This window comes from Malania oleifera, chromosome 10 (genome assembly GCF_029873635.1).
Source record: "Malania oleifera isolate guangnan ecotype guangnan chromosome 10, ASM2987363v1, whole genome shotgun sequence".
NCBI lineage: Eukaryota > Viridiplantae > Streptophyta > Magnoliopsida > Santalales > Ximeniaceae > Malania > Malania oleifera.
This window is the reverse complement of record NC_080426.1, coordinates 28,382,078-28,404,615: the sequence shown is the minus strand read 5'-3', so window position 1 is coordinate 28,404,615 and position 22,538 is coordinate 28,382,078. Positions and strand designations below refer to the sequence as shown.

Genomic DNA, 22,538 nt, shown 5'->3' with positions numbered 1-22,538 from the left:
GAGCATATACAATAAAAAATCCACTTAAAGGAACAAGACCTTACCTCCTTTATAATAATTGCAGTACGCTTGCTTTTTGCATCAAGTAATTCAACATCAACTTTTCCTCGGACTATAATGCGTCCACGTCCAGTTCGATATGCCTCCATGATGCTTGACCAGATGAACATATATAAAGAACAATGTCAAGATCAATTACAGCAGCAGAATAGAAGCAAGTTATAAATTGAGCAAAGCAGTCAAACGAGTTAAAAGATCCATTTCTTTCACCATTTATGTTCTGTGCAAATAAGCTACTAATACAAAAATACATGCAAGTTTAAGATACAAACAAGAAAAGTGCAAATACATAATTGCAAAAAACTTCCAAGTTATCTTTCTCCCACACTCATTCAGATAGAAGAGTCCTAAATTCAGTAGCAGAGGAAGGCCTACTAGTCAATTTGAACAACAAAAATGATTAATACAAAAATCTATTGCCAGTAGCACAGACATCCTTACTATTTGTCAAAAGTGAATGCTGTGACATTAAAAATAGATTTGACATTACAAGATCTGAACAAGATAAGACGAAAACCAATACTAAATAAGCTACCCAGCCACACCATTCAAGGTCACGCAAGTTTGTGCCTAAGTAATTAATATGAGAGAAAATTTAACCAACCCAAGGCATGTGGATGTCTGTGTAATGGACCAAGCTAGGAAAATTTTTACCTACCCAACATTACCCATAATTAGTCCTCCAGTTGGAAAGTCAGGTCCAGGCATGTATTCCAACAATTCTTGCAGCTGTTACAAAGAAATATACCTGTGAGGATTTGGAAACAAAACAAGGGAACTTGACTTTGAAAAATCAAACCTTCATACAATTCCCTAGATAATTTAAAGTTCCATAAAATTATATTTCACGCTAAAGAAAGTCTAATCTGAGCAGAGATAGAAGCAGAGGCAAATTTAACTCCACTAATTAGTCACAGCATAAAATCACCGGCTTAACCTCATGCATGATGGATCAACAAGAACCATGCATACCCCATGGCCCACCAGAAAGAGCATTCAGTTGAATTTGGAGATTTTTAAAATTGAATATAACGCAAATTCAAGCTGGAAATGTGGTAATTTAGGCTCATTTGGTTAACATTTGGATACAGTTTTCAGTATCTAGAAACATGGAATACAAAAATTATACAAAATTTGCAGTTATTTAAAAAAAAAAAAAAATTGGAAAAGAATAATGCTACACTTACCTCCCAAACATCACACTTTTTCTTACCTACTACTTTAAATAATTGTACCATATACCCAGTACAATAACCACAAAGCAGTAGGTAGATAAAAGAGTAACATTTAGAAATAGAAAGTAAATGTAGCATTTCTGTTTGGAAAAATATCCAAAAACACCACTAGAAAATATAAGTTTTTCAGTAAATGATTTTAATGCGTTTCTTGTGTTCTCAGCAATTTTCTGAATACAATGAAAACACTGGGTATAACCACTTCTGAATAACAATAGCCAAACGCAGTTCCACAGTTTTCATTTCCTGAGGCAATTCTGAAAACAACTAACCAAATGCATTTTTGAGCATAAAAAATGCACAATATGATACCTTGTTTTCATTTTCAAAAACAATAATACAGATACATGTTTTAAGTTCTTTAACCAGATAGGCTTGGCCTTAAATTTTTGCCTGACAAGGTTTCAGATACTCAAATTGTGCCCCATTTCAGAAAATACATGAAACAATAACTGTTCATATTCAAATGGGACGAATATTTCGCCAATTGAAGTACTGAAAAAAAATTAGCATAAGGATACGCCACAACAACAAACCAAGCCTTAAGCCCCCCTCCCTATATTTTGGTACATGCATAACTTACCACGATTATGTTCATTCCTTAATTTATCTATTACCATTATACCACTCATCCACCACGGTATTCTCACTTCGACAACTTTTACGTTTTAGATAAGTTGTTTCTTAGTTGCCCAACATTCTAATCCATAGCATAGCTGATCTTATAGCCATCCTATAAAACCTCCCTATTAATTTTAAAGGTATTCTATGATCACATAACATACCCGAAGCACTTCTCCATTTTACCCACATTGCTTTAACTCTATCTATAACATCTTTTTCAATTTCTCCTTCATCTTACATAATAGATCCAAGGTATTGAAATCTCGTAGTACTATTAATTTCTTGACCGTAAAGTTTAATCGTTTCTCCAATATTCTTCCTACCATGACTAAATTACATTTCACGTATTCTATCTTGTTTTCACTTATCCTAAAACCTCTAGATTCTAAAGCTTCTCACTATAATTCTAAGTTAGATTCTACTCTGTCCCTAGTTTCATCAATTAATACAATATCATTTGCCAACGACACAGACCATGGAGCCTCATTATGGATACTCCTAGTAAGTTCATCCATTAGTAGTGCACAAAATATAAGAACTTAAAGCATAACCTTGATGTACACAAATGCTGCTCGGAAATTCCCTAGACTCTCCACCTATAGTTCTAGTGCTAGTCATTACTCTATTGTACATATCCTTAGAGATCAATATGCTACATACTCCATTTTTTTATAAAACCTACCATAGAACTTTCCTAAGTGCTCTATCATACGCTTTCTCTAAGTCAATAAAAACCATATGCAAGTCTCTCTTCTTTTCCTTAAACTTCTCCATCAATCTCCTTATAAGACATATAGCTTCTATAGTCAATTTCCCCGGCATAAAACCAAATTGATTTCCTATGATCTCATTTCTAAGCTTAATATTTGTCCAATTACCCTTCCTAACAATTTCATTGTATGACTCATAAGTTCAATTTCACAATAGTTACAACAATTTTAAATTATCTCCTTTATTTTGTATATAGGCATTGAAATGTTTTCCCTTCACCTAACTAGCAATTACTTAGTTTTTATAATTGTGTTAAATAAATTAGTTAATCATAAATTCTATTATCACCAAGGCATTTCCAAACTTCAATTGGGATGCCATCAAAACCTACAACTTTTCCATTTTTCATTTTTTTTATACAAACTTAACTTCATTAACTCTATTTTTGTGAATAAATCTCAATTTTTCTTTTTCCTCATTTGTCAAATTTAAGTTTAAGCCTTCAACTTGGTTTTCATTAAATAGCTTATTAAAGTAACTTTGTCATCTTTCTCTGCGTCTTCTTTTTTAATCAAGACACTACCATCCTCATTTTAATACACTTTACATTACCTATGTTCTTACTCTTTCTTTCTCTAACTCTAGCAAGTTTAAATATGTCTCTTACGGTCTTACCCCCTTTTTTTGCATCTAATCAAGCATACAAATTATTATATGCTCTACTTAGCTTCACTAAACGGCCTTTTTTGCATATTTTCTTGTTTCTTTATACTTTTCAAAGTTTTTCATGTTTCTATATTGTTGTCATTTTTTATGCCAAATTCTTTTTGTTTTTACAGATTTTTGGACATATTGATCCCACTACCAAGTTCCTTTACCAGCCGGAAATCTTCCTCTAGATTCACCTAAAATCTCTTTTCTATCTTTCTAATAGAGTGTTTGCGTCTACAATATCCCCTATTGTCTAATCACTTTCTTTGATCATATTATCTTTAAACTTTATAATATTTCCTCCCTTTAGGCTCCACCGCCTAGAACTCCATGTTGTGTAGCTAAACTTTAACCTAGGATGCTTTACAATCCTTATAAATAATCTGCCCTCCAAGTATAGAAAAAAATCTATTTGGCTTTTATTTGTCCACTCTTGAAGATTATGAAGTGTTCTCTCTGCTTAAAGCATGATTCACTGTAGTAAGATCATAGGACATGGCAAACTCTAAGATCATATCACTAAAATAATTTTTTTAATCCCATATCCATGTCCTCCATATATCCCCTCATAACCTTTATTGTCCTTTCCAATGTGTTCATTCAAATCAACTATTATGAATATTTTCTCAGTCCCTAATATCACTTGTATAATACGAGCCATATCTTCCTAAAATTGTCTTTAGGAGCCATTTGGTTCGCAAAATCAAAAATATTCCCATGGAATGACATCACCGAGAATCTCATTCCCAAGAATGGGATGTCTATCCTAAGGTAATATTTTGGTTTGGCTTGCATTGTGCACAAGATTCCAATGTCAATGTTTGGCTGAAAATGGGAATCCTAGTAGTCATTTCAAAAAGATGACCATTATGCCCTTGACATGTGTGTACCCAATATATGAGGAATAATTATATTTTCAACATAAAAAATTCTAAAAATATATACTTAATTAAATCCATGTCATATAATTCTCAACAATCATAATTTTTTTATTAAAAAAATTAACACTTAAATAATCCAATTAACCAAAATAATTAAGGTAATATGGTGTGTAAATATTAATAATTAAATTATATTATTATAACACAATAATAATATTACTTTCATTTTATTAATAATTTATTATTCTAAATATAATAATAGTGTTATAATACTAGGTTATAAGGGGCATTGTTGTCCAACTTGCCAAATATCATGGCCAATTTGGATCCAAAAAATAAGATTCCCATAAAATTTATCAACAGGGGAGGATGAGAATGAGATTCCCATGTTTAACAGGAATCTTTCTCTCCCATGAATGTTTTGATGCCTACCACATAGGATTCCCCTGCCCAAACAAATTTGGGAAAGAGATGTCATGGGCATCACTTTACCAAGAATATAGAAAGATGTTATGAAAAAATGCCCCTTTAGGATTTTCTGCTAAGCCTATTTGAGAAGCATAAGCACCAATGGTATTTATTGTCTCTTAACCTGAGGCCATCTTGATTTTTATGATTCTATCCCCTCCTCTACTCTTTTCACATCTACAACATTATCTTTCAAGTCTACGTCTACAATAATCTTACCCTATTCTATTGTTTTTTCATTTTAACGTAACAAAGTTTAAACTCTGGATTGTTCAATTTCAGACCCACTTAGTTTTTTTAAGGTAGATTATGTTAATTTTTCTTATAATCATTGTTGTCAACCATCACCATGTTTTTACCAATAAGTGTCCCTACATTCCATGTTCCAAGTCTAGCCCTAGTCTCCTGAACTAAATTATTTACCCACCCATCTCCAAAATGAAGCAGGAACCTTAGCATATTTGACACCACACCCAGGTGCTAACAAGGAGTGTCACCTCAAGGCAATGGCCTAGCCCACCCTTATCCATTTTTCACTACAAAGATGTGCTATAAGTGCAATGCATCGCTCGTAGGGGGCGCCCCAATGCTTAATCAACAAGGATTCAAGTCACAGAGACTTCACAAGTTTTATGTTCATTGTCAACTACCTAATGCAACCCTCCCCCTTTACTCAAACTTGGGACCAACTGTGTGTGAACAAATTTAAGGCATTAAGTGCATCACAACGGATTATCATGAAATTAGATTACACACATTTTGCTAAGTTGAAATAAAATAATATTATTATAAATAATTAATTTTATGCTTTTCTTATAATAGAAGAAAGTGTATTAGATTGAGAAAAAGAGAAGTTACAACGTAAGTAAACAAGAAATCCGCCCCAAAAATTAAAATAGAAAATACAATATAGAAATAAAAGAGAGAGAAAAAAATAATAAAGCAAAAAAGAGCTATTAAGCAAGAAAACTCCATCCCAACAAAATGCACTTCCATTCCTCCAAAATCACACATTTTTAAATCCAATTTATCCAATATCTCTTGGGCTTCTAAATCCTTCTTAGGAACCACCTCCACCGGTGTAGGCAAAAATCCACCATTGCACTGCATGTTATTGCCCAGTCCACTGTTTTCAAAAATAGAAACCCCTTCCAATCCTTCCAGCAGAGCTAGATGAACATATCATAGGTCCCCGAGATCATCTCAGGAATCAGAAACATAAACCATATTGTTCTTGAATCTCATCCAACAAGAAATCCCCATCATACTCAAGCTCACTTAAGTCATCACATCATTATCTGAAAAATCTCCCCATTTCTTAACCTCTTTTCCTTTGCAAATTCCTTATATTTTCTATATCCTTCCTCTCATCTAATGCATCTTCCAAGATACTCAACTCCCCTGCAGAATCTCCTCATATATTCTTTGGCCTTATCTCACTGATATCTCTCTCTTCTCTTCATATAATTTCTTCATTTCTGCCCCCATTGGAGCAGCCTTCCAACGAGTGTAAACCTTAGGACCCTTAAATTTTTCAGAATTAAAACCTGAAACATCATATTTTGTACCCAATCGCATTCTATTTTCCATTTCTCCTGGATGTACTAGCCTCTAACCCCTATGTGAAACCCAAATCAACCACTGATCTGATGCTTTTGTTATTATTGTCAATTTCTTTTCAACCTGATCGTGAAACCATACTAAAATCATCTTGATGACCCACTAAATGCTGAATCCCTTTTTGTTTTTGTCTTGAAGAACTATAAAGGGAGTTTGGAATTTGCTAACTGGCTGTATGTCTACCTCCCCCTTATCTGACTTCTATGATTGGCCAGGGAAATGGTCCAAATCGATGATAGGACCAGGCATGGGCGGCGTCTGGATGTTCACAACCTTGCATTGGGCCTCATCATGGATAATCTCCTCTGGACAAGCAACTAGAGTCGTCGCTCCAGATTCCTTCAAACACAAATCTTCCCCAATCAAAAACAGAAGTTCTCTGATTTTGTACTGTTGCACAACCTTCACTTACCTTCCCTCTGGAAACCACCTGCCTCCAAAGTTTGGGAGCTGGCGAGCTTGCAGCGCCTGCTCCTTCAAGCTTGGGATGAAACTACTTTAGCAAAATCACAAAACACATTCACAAAGCATCGCCAATCAATACCATTTACATCTCCAGGACCGAACACCAAAAAATTCTTCCCTTTCCCCCTCAACCCTAGCTCCAAAAACTTTCCCACCCTCGTCCATCTAATCGCCATCCAGCAAAAAAGATTTCCTTTGTGAATATTTCCCTACTGAGCAAAACGGAAGTTAACAATTCATCAACAACCCATGAAGCTGCCTCCTTTGAAACTTAATCCACCTATTTTGAGAAACCTTGTTCTCGAGCACACACACGAATATGGGGTTTCCCACTCCTTCTCTAGACTCAGATTGAAGGATTTACCTTCAAATTGCACCAAACACTTTATCATCATCTACTGCTAGCACAGCCATGGTTGATTTCGTGCAAGAGTGAGAGGGTTGTTGAGAGAGAGAGAGAGAGACCCATCGTTAAGCAAAACCCAAAAACTTCAAGCCTTCAAGAGAGAACTTAGAGAAGAGCTTAATTTGACCCTTCAACAGAAGATGATTCAAGCCTAGTGAATGTCACCGTTGAGCAAACCTGAGATTTTTGGTGATGAAGGCGAATAAGACTGCAAGGCAAGGGGGGAGGCTCCTGCCAGGGCTTCCTATAATTATTTTTGAGTTCAATAACCTCAAATGCCCTTCTACTTCTCTCCGTCCACAAAATATTTTAAAAAAAAAAGTAGAGAAATATATTAGCATAAGAGCTTTCTTCCTATCTTTACATGTCTTCACCCCTTGTCCAGGCCCAAAACCCAAGAGTAATCAAAGGAATTGGCACAAGTCCTATGCTTTGAGGCTTAAGAGCAAGCGAGAAGAATTTTGAACATTGAGGGGCAAATAATTTTATGGACATGAACCACTAAGAAAAAAAACATGGTCATAAATAACACAATCGAATAGAATGATGATCCATCAATTGTAGCATTTCCCATCAAGAAACCATTCACATGAAAACCAAGGATTAGACAGATACCGTGGCCTCTGAATTATGAATCAACACAGACAATGCATCCACCAACTCTCCAAGATTATGAGGAGGAATGTTTGTTGCCATTCCTACCTGAAATACAGAGCATCAACACAAGAAGTTACTAATCATTTTGCTCAACTCTAGCATTAAAAAATATGAACACCAAGTTACTCTTAAAAACACTAAGATGGAATCACCGCAATTCCAGAAGAACCATTCAACAATAAAGTTGGGACCCGTGCAGGTAGAAGTGAAGGTTCTTTTTGTGAATTATCAAAATTTGGAACAAGATCAACCTGTAACCAATTAAAGTGCATTACAGATGATGAAATTGGTAAAAAGTGAAAAGTGATTTCATTATTAATGGTGATTCGAGCTAAGACGAAATACTGACAGTGTCTTGTTCTAAATCAGCCAATAGCATAGCTTCTGTTAGAGCCTGCAAAAATAAGCCTGAAACAAATAAGCATTTCTCCACATGACTGCTTCCTTTTGCGACCTTGAAGTAAAGGAATAATCAACAAATATAGTACATTATCTACAGCAATATAGCATGCTTCTCAGGCTTGGAAATACATGAAACTACATTTTGTGCATGAATGAACCAAATATTAGCATGTCAAGGAAACATGATCACCCCCAAGCATCATGAATACAGGGGGATATCATATAACAACAATTCAGTACAGCATCCGATGCAAATAAACAAACTAATTTTCAAGTGGCCACATATCAGAGACAGCAATATGACTGGTCTCTTGAGGGAAAAAAAAATCCTAGAAATAAGCAGAAATTTTAAGTGCCGAAGTTGAGACAGTAAAAAAACACCTCTGGAAACTTCACTTCAGAAAAGATAAATTAATAAATAGAAGATATTTAGAAATATAACATTTTATTTCTTTTCTTAGCAATAAACACATTCGTAATGCCTACAAAGAAGATACATACTTCCAGTCTGCACTCTGTGTAACGCATGGCAGCTGGGGGATCAGCATCAATTGAACCAAAATTCCCGTGCCCCTGAATCAGTGGGCACCGTAGAGAGAAATCCTTAAAAAAAAAAAAAACAGCAACAATAATGTAAGTTTCCAAATAATTAATGATGGCAAGAATCTAATAAGAAAAAACAACCCCACCATGATTGAAGAAAAGTTTGACACTTAAAGACCATATAACATAAAAAGAAATAGCAGCAGTACCACTCAAAATGGCAAATATAAAAACCAATATCAATTCCACACATGTTTTGTGTGCACTTTAAATTGCAGCAGCCATTGATGAATCTAGAGTTACAATCCCATCCAAAGTAGTGCACCTCCAAGAATCTTCGCCTCCTTAGCACATCAAAAGGTATAATGTTTGAATAAAAAGGACATGAATAACACTCCCCAAAAAAATCCAAAAATCTGATTCCAAATGCACCAAAAAGCCTATAATCTGAACACAAGTCATTGCTCTAACGTACATGCCCTTAATGACATCATAATGCCTACTACATATTCTTTAAGGCTATGTACAATAGAGTATGACTAGCATTAGGACTATAAGCAGGGCGACTAGAGAATTTCCTATCACAATAGTCATACAACAAGGATCTACTATGAGCCCTTATCTTTTTACACTAGTGATGGATGAACTTACTATGAGTACCCAAAATGAGATTCCATGGTCTATTTTGTTTGTAAATGATATTGTCTTGATTGATGAAACCAAGGGTGGAGTAGAATCAAAATTAGAATTATGGAGAAAAACTTAAGAATTGCAATTTGGTAGGATTTGAATATGGTAGTTGGATCATGGTAGGATTATAAGATCCTACGACACATTTTACTTTTATTTTTATTATTAAATTACTCATATTGTGGGCTTGGTGCATATCCCCTATAAATTGTACAAGGAATGAACAATTTAGGAAGTGATTTGATTTATCTAATATTAACAAAATTATAGACTCAAAAGTTTATTTTTAGATCAATCATTAAGCGGTTCAAACATCAAACATAAAAAATTCAGGTTGAGGATGTATGCATATATTTAATATACTAATGCATTTGATATAATGATGATGATGGTAACAATGATTTTAATGATGGGGTTTATGCATTCACCCATAATGATCTTAGTGATACTAATGAACCAAAAAGTGGCTTGAATGTTGATTCTATACTAATGTTAACTAGATAGCATGATAGTTTGACTTTTGCGATTCCAAACATTATTGTAGGTGCTAAACCCAACTATAATTAAAATAGAATTCTTTTGACTCAAAATTAGTTTTTGGGTGTTAAATCCAACTACAATTTAAATAGTTTCCACTCTCCAACTCTAAATTGAATTGCACTTTTAAAACTCAAACATAAAATTTTTTAAACATGAGTTCTTGATTCATTTAAATTCCTCCATCGAAATTTTAGGAATATATTCTAGAATTTTAGTGATTGAATGGTTGACTCATGTTGATAAAAGCATAGATAAGAACTATAGGTGGCTTGATCCCTACTGCAAGTACATAGCTAGCCTAAGTTCTAATTTTAAAAAATTGATATAAAAAAAGTTCTAAAAAATTAGGCATGGCTACAATAAAAAATAAAAAAAAATATTTCCATAATTATTCACAAAAAATTATATATATAGTATGTGTAACTATAGTTTGTTGGAATCAAAGGGCATTTTCTATGTAATAGGGGGGTTATTATTACAAATTGGATGGACCCATGAGACTAATAAAACCCATACTATTGTACAAGTGAAATGGAAAAGTTGTATTTAAGTTTGAAAATTTTTAAAACATTATGGATGATATAGTTGACTAGTCTATTTAACAAAACTATAAGGACTAACAAATACCAAATGAATAGATGAAAAACATAGTACTTATATATTAAAATAGAGAAGATATTCAAAATTGTAAAAACTGTCACGGAATAAAACTTACAAGATATGCAATGAAACTTTGGAATAGACATATCAAACAAAAAATAAGTCTAAAAAAAGGGGTTTCTAAAAGGAATAGGAAAACGCAAATGATTTATATTGACCTAGAGAAAGCCTAGGTACTTAGGGAATTTCCAAGGTTGTATGATGGGTTCTAAAAAAGAAGGGATTAGGTAGCAGACTAGCATGTACATAGACATTACCAAAGATGCGTACAATGGGGTAATTGCCAGTAAAAGGAGAATTTAGAGAATTTCCCATCACAATACCGATGCACAAAGTGTCTACTTCAAATTTTTATCTTTTTACTTTAATTATGGAGGAACTTATTAGCCATATCCAAAATAAGGTTTTCTTAGTATATGTTCTTTTGCAAAACAAGTAGTAGAATCCAAGTTAGCCTAAAGGTTTCGAGATAATTAGAAGTAAGAATATATGGAATGCAATTCTATAATTCTAGGAGAAAAAAATGGAGAAACTTTTTAATTTGATGGTCAACAAATTCCTAATAGTCGGATTTAGTACCTTGAATCTGTTATGCACGCGAAACATTGAGCAAGAGCATGCCGGATACAGTGGATAAGTGTTTTAGGTGTGTCATGTGATCATAGAATACCTTTAAAATGAAAGGAAAAGACATTTTTGACAGTTTTCGCCAACTATGGTACATGGGTCAGGATGTCCAACTAAAAACAACACCATATTGAAAAGGCAAATATAGCACAATGAGAAATGTTAAGATAAATTAGGGGTATTACTCTAAAATAAAATTATGGAATGAACACATCTAGGATAAAATAGGCATAACACCTGTACAAAATAAGATAAATGAAGAACAAATACGATCATTTGAGTACTTGCAAGATAGACCAAATATCAGTCTACAACAAAAGAGAAATTTCATTGATGTTTTATGATTTTGTAGAAGGGGGAGAAATAGAATTTGGACTGAGGTATTAAATAAAGAGCTGGCAAAAATGCAACTATCCAAGCATGTTGCCCCATATCGTGCAAAATAACATTAACCGACCCCACTTGGTGGGACTTGAGGCTTGGTTGTTGTTAGTTGTTGTTTGCCTACAATATCCGCAACTCATCATGTAACATCCATAATGGCTGCAACTAGCCAGGTAATCATGTCCACAACTTTAAAACAGTCACAAGTTACAAGAAGTAAAACTAGCCATATATTGTTATGAATTGAAAATGATAGACTTAGATTCAATAGGGGTCTATGTTTTTGTTGGTATTACCATATTAATGTTGGATGTTTCAAATTTAAAAATATATATATCTGTTTAATATCTTTCGGTTTTATTTTAATTAAATATACGTCAAAATTTTAAAATATTAGTTTTAATGTTTTTAGAATGTTAACTACTACCTTAACGGTTTCATATTAATGATTAGAAGTTATACTTTATTTTACCTATATAAACTTTGATCTAGCTTCACTTCAAGATATGTTTTTTCTTCTTCGAAATAACTTTATCTTCTACTCTTTCGTGAGATTTATATTTTGTTGGGTAACTAAATGACACTACATCTCCTATAGCTCTAGTATTTGTGAGTACACATAAAATCGAGCCAGCTTAGTTATCTTGCAGGTCGTGCATGCAGTCACTATATGCACTGAGAAACGTTCTCCATAAACACAAAATTGGCTTTAAGGACAGTGGTCCTTCCACGCCTCAGCTTCTAATAAGTATATATATTTTTATTTAATATTAATATTATTAGAAAATATTTTTCCTTCTATTATATGTCTCCAACAGTTTTACCTTCTAAAAAGAACTGCAAATCATAACCAGTACTTACCTGTGCCATTCGCACCAAGGAATCATAAACAGCACTGTCCCCATGAGGGTGAAATTTACCAAGAACCTGCAATAAGAAGGATTAAAACTGAAGCAATTTATAAGCATAAACATGACATCAAAAGTGGTCCACTGCAAACCATATATGAAATCTTCATTTAATAGAAAAAAAGCTTCTATGTTAGATCATACCTCCCCAACAACTCTTGCACATTTCTTGTAAGGTTTTCGTGATGATAAGCCCAATTCATGCATTGCAAATCTGTTGTCAAATTTTAGTATGAGAAACATGACCTAACAGTTATTCTGCTTAAATAAGAAATAATAATTAAAATAAAATGATGTAGAGAGGTATAATATTGATTAGCTGCACTGTTGAAAATTATCACAAGCTGATCTCAGTAAGTAATATCGGTATGTAATGTGCATTTTATTCATCATCTTTTTTAAAATAATTTTTTTCATCATCTAACATTTACTCCTACCATATACCTTACTCATCAGTCTTATTTGCACTCAAGAAAAAAAAAATCTTCATTACTAACTAAAGCAAGAAGGATCCTTCAATGAAGTCAGAGAAAGTAAAAACAAAATATTTGAATCAAATTGTAAATTGGGTGAATTAAGGCAGTCACAAAAGTGATACTCTAGTGCTTTGTTACACCAAAGTGTAAAGTGTTTTTTTAGGGGGAACAAAGAATTATATTGGGAGAAGAAAAGAATGAGTACAAAAAGCAGGATAAGATATCCTCAAACATAAAAAAAAAACTATAAAACAACTATTGAAGAACAGCTTGTGCCAAAAAATGAAATTCTTATTAAAAGTATAAAGATTCTGTTGCCTATACGCTTTGCTACAGGTAGCAGGATGGGGAGATCGGCCAAAAAAATGGCTTGAGATAGCAGGAAAAGATTTTTAATTTAGCAAGAATTTATATAGTCAACCTCATGCAGTGGGACCTAAGCCTTTTTCTTGGGTCCTCGTGTTGTTGCACTTTGTTTCACGGTTGAACCGAATTAGAAGATTTTTTCATAAAAATTACTGCATATTACATAAGCGCACTCTACTTGCAGCACAAATAAATGATTGAACTGTCATTTTGAACTATCAAGGCCCTACTAAGGACAATTCATAAATGGATGCAGAGTCATGTTCCTAATAATAAATTTCTCATCCTAGTATAGCTGATCATGCATGGAGTTGGAGGGAGGGAACCTTGCACCATTGTGCCTAGGGGTGTACAAAAATTACTGAAAAACTGAAAACCAGATCGAAATCGAACCGAAACACATCTCAGTTTGGTCTTTTGGTTTGCAGTTTCAGTTTCGGTTTTGGTTTTGAAAGATAAAAAATTTTCGTTACGGTTTTGGTCCAAAACCAAACCAAAGAAACAAAAGCAAATTAATAAATTATAATTGTATAATTTTATATAATACTAATATTTAGAGTTGTTGTACATTCATATTTATAATTATTTAATATTTTAATTACAAATCAAAATGCTTAATGCCCTTAATAATAAAATACTACAGCAGCACCATCCATTTATAGTGAATTAATATAAGAATGCTGGGGTGGCAATGTGGCATTATATAGTGATGGTGTGGCTGCTGCAGCTGCAAGATTGTCAATGTGGGATAATCACAAAAAGCTGCTGTCTGATTCTCTCAAGCAGAATGGGAAGGTTGTGTTGCACACTTGCACTGCTGCTGCTGCCCGCCTGCCCTGCCTTCCAGACACACCATCTTTTTGTCCCACATCAGTTGCACACGGGAAGGGAATAAGTTTCTCTTCCTATAAATACCAACTCCCCTCTCTTCAGCTTTACAAAACCAGCCCATATTTTGGGCCTATGCTGCAAGCCCATGTAGGCCAACAGCCCTAGGTTTGCTTATCCAAAGTTTATTACAGTACAAAAATTTTAAAAACCAAAGCTTAACTGAATCGAACCAGAAAACTAGCAGTTTGGTTTTTTATAAACTGACAGTTTACAGTTCAGTGTAGGTTCATGAAATTTCAAAAAAGAAAATTTCGGTTCAGTGTTCTATTTTACCAATAACCGAACCAAATAAAACTGATTACACCACTAATTGTTCCTGCAAAGATCACCACCATATAACCAGTCATTGACTGGCTCTGCTGGTGTTTATTATGCAGCATTCTCTTGATGATTTTTTAACATTCATAAATTGATGCATATCTATGTAAACAATCATCAATACCAATATTCCTCGCTATAAAGAACCTAAAAATGTAATACAGCAAAGTGATGAAGAACTTATAGCTTGCACAAATAAAATTCCTTGAAATGTACCAAATGTACAACCAGAATAGAATAAACTTTGGAAAAGAACATTTCCTATTTTTTTTTTTTATTTTAAACAATCAACCACTAATTCACTTTAAAATAAGAAGGAATGGAAGAAGGTAAATATTGAATTATATTCATGATGTTTTTGTTTCCACTATAGTAAGTGAACAAACAATACTACTATGTCAATATAATAACCATTTGTAATGGATTCTCCAAACAAACTACAATTGAATACATTATTTTAAAGATACAGCAACCAGCAATGTATCACGGTTTTACAGTGTGCGACTGACACATGGCTTTGGCAAACTTTGGTTAACACGGATTCGATTATGGAGATGTCATGGGAATGGATACAGTATGTCTCTATGACGTTGTGGTGGATCACATGGTTACTTATGGTGGCGTTCCAGAGCTTAAGAAGCATGATCATTAGATCCCTAGTGGTCACTCATTATGTGAACGAGAATGCTTTAGAGAATTTACTTTTGGGGAACACCAAGTGAGCGGCCTACCACCCCCTGTATCCTATTAGGTACAAAGTGAGCACCCTAAAAAGGGCTCAAGGATGGGCTCTTGACATCCCCAAGGAGTGTCTTGGACTTTCGTGTGGGATTGAGAGCCCCATGGACAATCCATTTGAGAATGAGGGTCCAATCCATTTGAGAATGAGGTTGATGTTCGCCCTTCTTGGTCGTCGGCTGTATTGTTGGGCAGTGTCATCTTAAACCCAATTGGACTATTGAGGGATGTTAATCCTTTGTGTGTCCAACTTGAATAGTGGAAGGTGTTACTTCCCTCAGCTCCCACTAGTGGATGGTAAGTGATAAGTACTCTGACATGAGGATTGAGCTATAGGGATGAGAGTTATCCTCAATGCTAGCGGAATGCGAGTTCAACTCCCATACAATTTGAATCTTGGTTCCTTGGTGACAACTTTAGTTGGGACAAGGGCTCCCAAGTCATGAGACTTGACTCCTAGGTTGGACATGGAGTGTTTCCACGGATGACGATGAGTGTGACTAGGCAAGACTTGGTGTAGTCTTGTGCCACACAAGCGCGACTCCATCACACTTTAAGTAGTTCAAGGCAAGCGTGGTTCCTTATGGCCTTGGAAAACTGCACGCCTGTGACACAATACTATAATATCATATTCCATTCACACCATCTACTAACACACTGTCAAAATCTTGTCATATAAGCCAAAAGTAGTTTCAAAGAAAAAATAGGTTTTGTGCGAAGATTCTCAATAATATGGTAACAAGTGGTGGCAACAGATCGGAAAAATAAAACATTTTCCAACAGCAGCTTACATGTCCTTTCATTCCTTAGCATGATAGTGAATGGAGGCAATAGATTGCAATAATAAAACATTTTCCTATGGCAGCATACATGCTCCCATCGCTTCTAAGTAATTAAGGGATTATTTGGTATCACTGTCAAAAATTATGAAAATGAAAACTTAAAACCAAAGAAAGATAGAAACTAAAAATGAAAACTAGTAACTTGCTCTGTTAATATTTCCAAAACTTCAACAAACTAAAAACCTAATTGAACTCATGTTCGATCTTGTACTTGAAGCAAATAACAATTAAAAATATGATTAAATAATTAAAATGCAAAATGACACAAATTAAAAATATTATAACAAAAATAAATTTTAAATTATAATGTTTTAATTGATTATTACATTTGAAACTCACTTCTAGTGCTACAAGAAAAATCAATCCTACCTAACAATTAAAATTTGAAAAAATATTTTCTTTCAATGAATTTTATTATTTTTCAATTTTTTTGAAATTTTATGATATTTTACTTTCATTGTATTTTTAAATATATTTGTTAATGAATTTTATTTTTTTTTCAATTTTTTTTATTTTTATGGGTACATTAATTTTAATTACATTTTAAATTCAAGTGGTTATTTTATTTTTATTTTAATTAAAACTTTGTACATAAAGGATTTAATTCACAAAAGTGAATTCTAAATATAAAATAAAGTATGGTATCAGGCACAACAGCAGAGATTGGTTTTCAATTTTTGCCACAACTAAAATACTGAAAATCAATAACAGAAATAAAGGTAAACAAAGGCATTGTTGATGTTTTTTGGGGATTTCTAGTCCTTCCTTTGGGTGGGTAGGCGTTCTTGGTCTTTAGGCTCTTTGGGGGCTTATTCTTGCAAACCTTTTTGTGACTACTTGATTTATGCTAATATTTCCTTTTTAATTAAAACTTTGTACATAAAGGATTTAATTTATTAAAAAAAGTATGCTATCAGGCACAACAGCAGAGATTGGATTTTCGATTTTTGCCACAACTAAATAATAGAAATAAAGGGTAAACAAAGGCATTGTTGATGTTATTGAGGACTTCTTGTCCTTCCTTTGGGTGGATAGGCATTCTTGGTCTTTAGGCTCTTCGGGGGCTTATTCTTGCAAATCCTTTTGTGACTACTTGATTTATGCTATTATTTCCTTTCTGCTCCATAGAATTATTGGAAGGTCAAAGTTCTCAAAGATCAAAGCTTTTATTTGGTTGGTTGTTATTAATAGAGTTAACACCAAGAATCTGTTAAAGAGTATGAGACTTTCAAAGGCACTTTCTCTTGATATATGTTTTCTTTGCCGTGACAGTTTTGAAACAGTGTCTCATTTGTTTTTGCACTGCTCATTTGCTTGGGATACATGGAATAAGATTTTTTTTGGTTTTTGGGAAAAAATTGGGTTTCTTCGAAGTCGGTGGAGGATTTGTTGGCCACTTCTCTGGCTGGTTTTGGTAAAAGGAAGTATGCTCATGCTTTGCAGATGTGTGGTTTTTGCAGTTCTGTGGGGCTTATAGATTGAAAGAAATGCTCGTATATTTATGAAAAAAAAAAAAAAATGTTGAACAAATCCTTAGCATGAGAGAAGATTCATTAGTTGGCCTCGCTTTGGTATGTTTTTGCTGGTTGTTTTGAAGAAGCGAGGTTTTTGGATACTAAACGGGATTGCTTGGCTTTGTTAGTCCGATTGTTTGAGTTTTGTTTTATTTTTATTTTCTCTTCTTTCTTCTGTTTTGGAGGATTTCTTGTTCTCCTTCTTCTACATTCTTCTTTCTCTAATAAAGACATCTTCTTTTGCAATCAAAAACAAACAAAAAAACTAAGGCATTGTAACTTTGCTAAATAAAAGCAGAAATAGTACCCAACAGACCCAAACAAATCTAAATTTCTAATTGCTGATTTCCTTACTCATCCTACATTTTCTCAACAATCAAACAGAGCAAGTGAGAAAAGATGAACTGAGAACATACAGGATCCGCCGGTGCACCGGCTTCAAGCCATCTCGAACATCAGGCAGCGCGCGTCCAAGCAACACCGACATTGCATACGCCATGTACGCTTCGGTGGCCTCTTTGTGAAGCTCTGATGATACAATCCGTCCATCTTTTCCACTTGGGTCCTTTAGGGCCAAACTCCCGTTACCTTCTTCCCCATCCTCCCTGGCCGGCTCTACTCTGCGCCTGACTTTCGTCACTGGGCGGGTCCGAGAGGGACGAGAGACGGTGAGGAAACGCAACTCCGAGATGCCGGGACGGAGTTTTGAAAAATGGGACGGAGCAAAAAGCACTGGGAAGCGGCGACGCAGGAGTGAAGTGGCGGTTATGCGGAGGCCAGAAGGAAGAGCCATGGGTGGATTCAAACAGGGATTCGGGGCTGAAATTGATGAGGGGTTCATGAGGATTCCATTGAAGAGCAATGGCTGTGTGGAGCAGAGTGAATAGTTGAGTTCGAGAAGAGCAGCAAGGCAGGATTATCGGTGCTCTGTTCCGACCCGGAAATGGAGGAGACCAGAGAGTTTCAGACGCTAAAACCCTAGGGCTTTTGGTGGGCACTTGCGCGCCAAGTAAATTTTTGGTTTTGTTTTGGTATTTTTGTGTTATAGATTGTTAAATTGTCAATGCAATAGAACGGGAAAATAATGGATCCAAAATTTATATGGTGAATATATATATATATATATATTTATATTAATTTCTTGTTTTTATTTTATCCTTGCATGCTAAATAAATTTTTAATACAGTTACATTAATTAATTACATTATTATTTGATATTACTGGCAAAAAAATTAGAGAAACCAAAATTAGAAATGAAAAAACCAAAAACATAAGCTAAAAATCAAAAATACTATTATGTTTGGTTAATATTTATAAAATTAAAATAAATTAAAAAATACATTTTCATCTTCAAATCAAATAATATTAAAAAAACATGATTAAAGTTATAAAATTATAAAATAATACACATTAAAAATACTACAATAAAAATAAAAACTATTATAATTATTTTATTTTATTTTTATATTTTCAAAGTTTACTTTACAATGAAAATTTTATTGGGTGTGACAATTAAAAAATAGTCAAAATATTTTGTAATTGGCTTAAAAATATTTTATAATTGACTTTACTATCATTTTTTGAAAATTATGAATATTTTTATTTTAATTATATTTGAATTTATATAATCTTTGTTAAAAATTTTATTTTTAAAGTGCATAAAATAAATGATTTAATCCAAAAATATTATTTATGGATATTAAAATTTCAAGCAACAAGGTTATCAAAATAACTAAAATTATAAAATTTGATTTTCAGTTTTTTCATAAACAACAGAAAATTAACAAACATAAACGAACGTGTTTTTATAATCTGTTTCTTCACTATACAAAAACAAAAACAAAAAACAACAATGATACCAAGCAAATCCTTAGAAAATAAGATTAATAAGTTTGACTTTTAATCAGGAGCTTAGAATTTGAGTCTTAATTTTAAATTTATGTAAATTTGAAAAAAAATACAACATGAAACAATATTAAATTTTATATAAATTTACAATAATTTAAATTTAAGACATGTGATCAATGCTTTCAAGTATGATGGTAGATGAAAATAAAATAAATAAAATTAAAAGTAAATAAAAGTTTACGTATCATATAAATTAGACCCTCTTTATAAGGAATTAGTGCTTTGATGATTTTCCTTACTAAATAAATAATTAATTATTCGCTATAGCTTTAAAAGCATATAAATTGTCTGAAAATAATCTTACGGTGTGTTTCTATATTACAAATATGTCATGTGCATTGCACATGATTACTAGAAAATAATCATGTGTAAAATATTTTTATAATTCTCGATAAAAGGTTAATTATTTCATAAGGGTGACGAATATAAATATGAACAATGTGTGAAAAATAGTTACATTATCAATGTGAAAACCTACTAAGAATTGTATCTAATTAAATATATGTTCTAAAATTTTCAACAATTGCAAATTGAAAAACAATGAACACGTAAAATTCAACTAATAAAACTAACCATGGTGACATCGTTTTTATATTTTAGTCATTGTATTACATTTATTGTAACATAATAATATCTATAATAGTAATAACAATACCTTAGTTTTTATTAATAACTTATTATTTTAAATATAAGTATGGTATGTAATAATATTATATTACATGAACATTAATGATGTCAAGGGAGGGTAATTTGGTCTTGATAGTAGGATTTTAATAGAAATTGAATACCCATAAAATTTACGTGTTTTTTCCTAGTTTATTGTTATTTTTAAATAATACCCAACTCACGTAATCTCACTACTTGATCCAGTGAGGTTTGCTACACTTCAAGCTAGCTTATTTTTCAGGCAAATCTCGCTGGATCAAGTAGCGAGATTTGTTTGCCACGCGTCAACACTCGATTAGGTTACCATTTGAATCTTGCTGCTTGGTACAGTAAAATTTGTTTAAATCTCGTTGGACAAAGTAGCGAGTTTTACTGTGCATTCAATATTTTAATTTAATTTATTTTATGTTCTCCTTTTTTATTTTTTCATTATAATAATAATAATAATGAATTAAGTTTTTTGAGCAAGAATCATTTATTAATTTAAATTTTTACATTGAATAAATTTAATTTTTAAATTTAATTAAAAATTTTTATTTTTATCATAAATTAATATAGCAGTCATACATTATAAATATATACTAATAACAAGATTATTTTTAATTAAAAAGGGAAATCTTATAGTATTTTATTTAGTATAAAATATTTAAATATTAATTAAAAATAATTATTATTAAAATTGTTAACTAAAAATCTTAATAATTATAATTTAAATTATATTTAAAACTATAATAACACTTATTTAAATACAATCAAGCGTCACTTATAATTTTCAAGGCTTCTCCAATCCAACAATTATTATCAACACTTATTAAATTCAACACTTCTACATGAACATTTCAAACGATTATTTAGTTTATATTATCTAAAGAGTTGCAGTTAGATTGAAGACGATATTTGAAATTTTAGTATACAGTACTCTTGAGCTTAAAAGTAATTTTCAAATTAGGACTTGGGATAGTTGATGGAGGGAAAAATAAATATACAACTAGAAAAACCTTATAGCTCCTAATAATTAAATTAAACGCACTCAACACTCAATCTCAAAAAAAGTATTTGTATACTATGTCAAGGTTCTTTGTAAGGCACAAAAGGAATTCAAAGTCACATATTTATTTTTCTTGATTGTAGTAGATTATACAATTTGTGCATGTAGAATTCGTGGTACTTATTTGACGTCACCACTATGAATTTCATACAAGCATTATTTGTTTGTCAAATAATGTTTTAATGAAATTTCTAAAATGTGAGCCTGTAACAGGAAAAGGCAACAGATGGATAGATTATTTTGTTTTAATATATTTTACTTTAGTTGATCCTTAATCAAGTACAATGACCAACTTTCAATAGGAATGAGCCACGTAGCAGTCATTATATGCTTATTACAAGAAAATGCTCCAGTCTCACTATCTCAGCTTGAGTATCACGTGTAGTTGTACTATCCTTGCAACCTCACTTTCTTCTTTCCTAACTATCATTTCCCTTATTCTTTTTTTTTTTTTTTCTAAAGATATAACTAATTAATGGCTAAAGTGTACTAGTGGAGATCATCAGCAGTGGCTTTGATCAAAACATTTTTTGGGTGTTTAATCCGTCTTGTTCAGATAATTACATTCAGTTTTGATCTTATTTTATTTGTTGTTTTTAGCACCTATATATATGCTTCTTTTTCTCTTAATTGTTTAGAAAAGTTGAAAGCTCCAACCTACCTTCAGACTATACACCTTGGAGACTATTTAATCCTTATTATGTCACTGTGTTGTCATTGGATGTTGTGGTGTAGTTGTTATCGTGTTAGACGGCATCACTTTCCTTTCTTTTTCGCTTCAATCTTTCATTTAAACCTTTACAAAAGAGATCCTTACCAAACACAGGGATTATAATGCTGCACATGTCGTATGATCCTTGGAACCCCAATGGGACCTTTGTGGAGGGTGCTACGTAAGTTTCGATTGATAGACCGAGGGAATTAAGGAAGCTAGCTAGTTGTCATCATATTAGTATGATGAGCAAGTTGATGCATCTTGCTTGATACTTCAAATTAACTTTAGGTTGACCATGAACAAATTTATTTTTAAATTACTTAGATTTAACCCAAATTCGAAAGATTTAAAGAAATATTTGAAAGTTTTGACCTATAGAGCAAATGGTGAAAATTTATCTAATCAAAATTTGATATTTTGAACATCTCTGTTGTCACACCCCGAATCCCGAAAGTGGGCCCCTA

At 32.8% G+C, this 22,538-nt stretch overlaps 1 protein-coding gene across 1 annotated transcript in view; it reads right to left on the bottom strand.

The window, feature by feature from the left end:
* Positions 1-18,762, bottom strand: part of LOC131166806 (DNA gyrase subunit A, chloroplastic/mitochondrial) — an 82,377-nt gene extending 63,615 nt beyond the window's left edge. The window contains exons 1-9 of the mRNA XM_058125392.1: positions 18,154-18,762; positions 12,737-12,806; positions 12,546-12,611; positions 8,742-8,843; positions 8,188-8,232; positions 7,991-8,089; positions 7,797-7,883; positions 719-789; positions 45-153 (exon numbers count right to left, since the gene is read on the bottom strand). Of these exons, the coding sequence (XP_057981375.1) occupies positions 45-153; positions 719-789; positions 7,797-7,883; positions 7,991-8,089; positions 8,188-8,232; positions 8,742-8,843; positions 12,546-12,611; positions 12,737-12,806; positions 18,154-18,578 (1,074 nt within the window). The 5' untranslated portion in view covers positions 18,579-18,762. The remainder of the gene's footprint in view (positions 1-44; positions 154-718; positions 790-7,796; positions 7,884-7,990; positions 8,090-8,187; positions 8,233-8,741; positions 8,844-12,545; positions 12,612-12,736; positions 12,807-18,153) is intronic.
* Between the last annotated feature and the right edge of the window lie 3,776 nt (positions 18,763-22,538).